This window comes from Frankliniella occidentalis, unplaced genomic scaffold, assembly GCF_000697945.3.
Source record: "Frankliniella occidentalis isolate FOCC.00 unplaced genomic scaffold, Focc_3.1 Scaffold31, whole genome shotgun sequence".
In the NCBI taxonomy this organism is placed as follows: domain Eukaryota; kingdom Metazoa; phylum Arthropoda; class Insecta; order Thysanoptera; family Thripidae; genus Frankliniella; species Frankliniella occidentalis.
The window spans coordinates 1,618,305-1,623,034 of record NW_026267161.1 but is presented as its reverse complement, the minus strand read 5'-3'; the positions used below and the strand labels follow the sequence as shown (position 1 = coordinate 1,623,034).

At 51.9% G+C, this 4,730-nt stretch overlaps 1 protein-coding gene across 1 annotated transcript in view; it reads right to left on the bottom strand.

The window, feature by feature from the left end:
• Positions 1 to 4,276, bottom strand: part of LOC127749095 (neuroligin-4, Y-linked-like) — a 22,662-nt gene extending 18,386 nt beyond the window's left edge. The window contains exons 1-2 of the mRNA XM_052265820.1: positions 4,250 to 4,276; positions 2,802 to 3,066 (exon numbers count right to left, since the gene is read on the bottom strand). Of these exons, the coding sequence (XP_052121780.1) occupies positions 2,802 to 3,066; positions 4,250 to 4,276 (292 nt within the window). The remainder of the gene's footprint in view (positions 1 to 2,801; positions 3,067 to 4,249) is intronic.
• Between the last annotated feature and the right edge of the window lie 454 nt (positions 4,277 to 4,730).

Sequence of the window (4,730 nt, the reverse complement as noted above, 5' to 3'; positions counted from 1 at the left end):
CTGCATCATGGCGAAGCCGTCAAGGGGGAGAGCGACGCCCTGTACCGTTGCGCGGATGCAGGCGGCGAATGGTTGTGTGCGCGATCCGGGGAGCCGAAGCGTGGCGGGGCGTGGTGGGGCGTGGCGGGGCGTGGCGGGGCGTCCGGACCGGAAGGAGGCTCAGGCCAGCCGTGCCGAGAGGGGGCGGGTCGAGCGGAGGGCGGCGGCGAGGTATCGGGCCGTAAATCTCGCGACCGCGGCTCAGTTGTGGGGTTGCGGGAGGGATGGGGGGGGGGGACTTTGTTGCAGGCTCTCACTACCCCCTCCCCCTCCACGGCCTGCCGCGCTCCCTCTCGCACAAGCTCTGAGAGATAGAGGAGGAGAGGGGTTCGAGAGGCAGAGCAGTGCGGGGGCTGCGGCAGAAATAGCGGTCGCCGTCGGCGGAAGGGCCGAAACCTTCGGGTGGACTGTCGACGCCGACGACCCGAACAGCCTCCGGGGTCGCGCCGGCAGCCACGCCGCCGCCCCCTACGCGATGACCTCCGGGCCCTCCGACCACGCCCCCGGGGGCGGCCCCCGCCCCCACACAGCCAGCCGGAAGGGTTTGACCCGCGCGGGGGAAGGGAGGGGAGCGGGCCGGGGATGTGGCCTGCATATGTCGTGGTAGCGACGGGACTTGTGTGTGTCGGTAATCCGAGCCAGACGACCCTCTCTCCCGCCGCTCCCTCTCACACGCACACACTCGGAGAGGCGCAGTACACCATATCCCCTCTACAACACAAGTAAACTGGAGTACGCGCCACACAAGAGGGAGCGAGCGATGAGTGTGTTGTGCGGGGACTGGAAACGAGGAGGGTGAGGCCTCGTCCTCCCCAAACACATCCTCGTCCACATCTCCTTATTCGCGTATTTTCGCGTTTTTCAGAACAAGTGCGAATTTTGCTTGTTTTCTTTCTTTCCTTCATGACAGTCACTAATTCTAGTGATTTCACCGTTCATTCTACAATCTACAAATATTCTCTTTCCACGTATATTTCTTTTCTATATTTCTGGTGAGTCACCCTGCCTCTTTGAACCATACAATTGAACCATACAATAATTGTTACTTAATGAATACCATCAGCGCCTACAACGAAAATTGTCGCTTCATTGAGGCACTATATAGAGAGTCGCTCAGCACGTGAAATCTCCTCGGATTCATTCGGCAAACTGCGGGAGCTCAGCGCCTGCGAGTCTCCGGGAGGTAGCCCGACCCGCAGTACACGAACGTCCTGCAGACAACCTGATGCCTGTGTATCAGGTGCCATGAGAACTCGCACAGGCTATGAACTTGGAAAGTAAGTTCGTAGTGGCCAATGACGGGCGTTATCGAGCGTAAGGCTTTCTAGATGACCAATGGGTGATTCTCAGAATACGGGCCGTTTAGATTCCGCGGCCCTTCACAACTATGTGATATGGTTTGAAAAGGTTTTTATACCATCTAGATACTCGAAAGCACTAATACTACTTGGTGCAACACTAAAAACCTAAGAATACTGCAACAGTAGGTGACTAGAGCAGTTTAAATGGTCAAAATGTGAACTCCAGTACGTTCCTAATGTCTGAGTTCATGCGGACTTTGCCAAATTCCGGACAATTTTAAGGGAATAGTCGTCTAAGGCACATTGCATTTCTGGAGTGACATATCCAGGGAACGCAAAAAATGAATTTCGATGTGGAAATAGTTTTCTATATTTCGTCAGGAGACGACTAAAGTCGTTCTCACTAACTTTTTCAAAAAGTAACGGAGTTCACAATGTTTGCACTGACGTCAAACTGGGCAGAGGAAGAGTAACAATTCTACGCCCACAGTACTAATCTGTAGGGACTATTAATGTTCCCCGAAGCAATCGGCAGAGCTCCTACTTCGTCATCGTCAAAAACTGTCTTCAAATTCGAAAGTTGGCTGGTACGCTTTTGCAGTGTGAATACCATGTCGCCTCCACACAGGCACGATTGCGTCATATCAAATCCCCCTTTCGATGAAAAGGAAGGTTTTGATGTGCTGCTTCTTTTGTGGCTAAGCGGATCCTTGCATCTGCAACCCCGGATTAGTAATGCTTCAATTAGTACCTTCTGACTTGTGAACTCCGTATCCCCTTTTGTAGGTCTGACCTCTGTTTAATAACTTTTAGTTACAGGTAACGCGTTGTAATGACCTAATGAGAAAATATGTAGTAAGGGGTTAATTTAGAACTGTACATTATGAGGTTGGGCATCTGTGGAGCAGTGTTGGGGCGAAAAACAAGTTATTTATTGCAATGTTCTAGTCATACTAAAACGCATAAAATGGGGATGACTGGATGTAAAATATGAGTACGACACACTAGTGGAGCAAACAAAAGACTAATTAAAAGGTGCGGGAGGCAATATTTGAGTTTTATCATTGATTGAACGTGACCACAATATGGTCTTTTAACGTTGTACTAGAAGTACGTGATTTGAACTATCGCCACTTTACACGTATCTTATTTGAAGGTAAATAAAACCATTGCGACCAAAAAACCTAGCAAATTCGACAAAAAAAATAAAAATTTTAGGAACTCCCAAATGGCCCGTATTCTGAGAATCACCCCAATATGATATTTTCAGTGGTCAAAAATTCACCGGAAAAAAAAACTTTTTCAGAATTAAAAATAAAATAAAAAAAGTAAGTAGAAATATCATCCAAAGAATTGAAAAAAACAATGAAACTTCTCAGGAAAAATATGATAAATTTACGAAATAATAATATTTCCCAATTCAAATGACTATATTACTTTTCCTTATTCTTCCTCTCTCACCTTGGCTGGGCGCGTACACGTTGAGGTAGAGGCAGTCTTCGTCCTGGTGCTGCAGGTGGGGCAGCAGGCGGCGCAGCGTGTCCAGTCTGCCGCGCGGCATGCGCTCGCGGGCGGCCGTCTCGTTGGAGATGTCCGGCAGCCGCTGCGGGCAGACGGGCGCGAAGTGCTCGGCCAGGCGCACCCCTTGCCACAGCGCGCCCGACACGGGCGGCATGAAGCGCAGCGAGCCCACGGGCGGCATCGCGTACGGGATACCGCGGTACACCTACGCAAACAAAAATAACAGACATTTTAAAATAATATAACAATTGTGTTCTGCTTGTTCTTTAAAAGTATCAAAATATTCTTTTGTAAGTTGTTGACGATGACGAGTAAATATTTAAACTATAAGAACATTTTTCTACTTATTTTCTAAAACTTTTTAGTGGAGCGCGTTGTTAGGACATGGCCGCCGCGCCGCCACCTCCAGACAGCAGCGCGCGTTGCTCGGCGTTGCAGCACCATAAACCCCATCATTTCCTCTTTGCGTCCATGTCGAGGAGAAGGAGGGCACGGCGGCGGAGGTGGTGGTGGTGGTCCACCTCGAAGAAGTTATTCCGTCTGCTTCTGCCCTCCCCAAACCCCCACCAACGCCATCCGCTCTCTTTTGCCAACACGGACAGACCACCTCATTACAAGGGACTTGCTGCCGCTGCCGTCGCTGCTCCTGCTGGCTGTACATCTCGGCTTACTTCGTTATCCCGTCCATATCCAGTGTCGGGCTCGGTATCCTCTCCTGGCAGGCAGCAGGAGCCCGCCCCCGGCCGGCCCCGGATCAGAACGCTGCTCGCGCTCGATGTCCCCCCCCCTCCCCCCTCTCGGCGCCCGGAGATTACAAAAGCGAGCCGGCGCGCTATCTCCCGCCCATCCGTCATGAAAACGCCGACGCCGAAAAACGGCCTAACGCCCTCTGCTGCTGCTGCTGCTTCAAACGGATCCAAGAGTACCAAGCGGAATTTTTCGACGTGGCGCTCGAGAAAAAGAGAAAGGGAAAAGGAGTAGGGCAGGGGGGAGTTATCGCCAGAACCCCACATATCTCTTATTGCTCTCTCTCTCTCTCTCTCTCTCTCTCTCTCTCTCGCTCTCTCTCTCTCTCCCTCTCCCGGCAGTCACTCACTCTGGTCTGCTCTCTGCGGCTCGTCGATGAAAAGGATGGCCGTCCGGGCGCCATTGTGGCTGGCTGTACGAGCAACAAAGGCTTTTCACACTTGGTGTCTGCCGCCCAACCCCCAACCCGCCCCGCGCGCCCACCGCGGCCGCCACCAACAACCCCCTCTCTGCTGCAGTCCTAATCTGAACACCGTTCGCAACGAACCACCTACATGGCATCCTCCTCCTCACAGTCAACTTGTTTCGGGAAGCAAGCCCCCCCCCCCTTGTCTCTTCCACTTAACAGACGATGCACTCACTGTTGTAAGACCAACAGCCTCAGCCATGTGCACATACAAGAGCTGAAGGGCAGGGGGGGAGTGCGCGCTTGTCTGCAATAGTGTATACCCGCAAGCTTGGACGAGCTGCAAGGTCGACTGTTGGCAAATGCGTGTACCTGCCAGGTCGACTGTTGGCAACAATGCACATGGTGTTGATGCATTTCATGTTATTTTTTTGGAAAAAGGGGGGGGGGTTAAGGGTGAGGGTTTGGTTTGGTTTGGTGCAGAAAAATACAAATAATAAGTTGAAAGTTCCTCCACCTTGTGTGTAAACCCGAAATACTAAAAATAAAACCATAGGACCACGGTGGACTCCGTTTCGCCTTGGCTCGTTAGTATTCCCCAGCTGGTGCATCCGCTTGCAGCGCCGGCGCCGGAGCAGCTTCCACAACGACAACACCGCCGTCACGTTGTTACAATCTTCCGGGAGATTTGTCCTCGCGGGGGAACGTCACTTTGT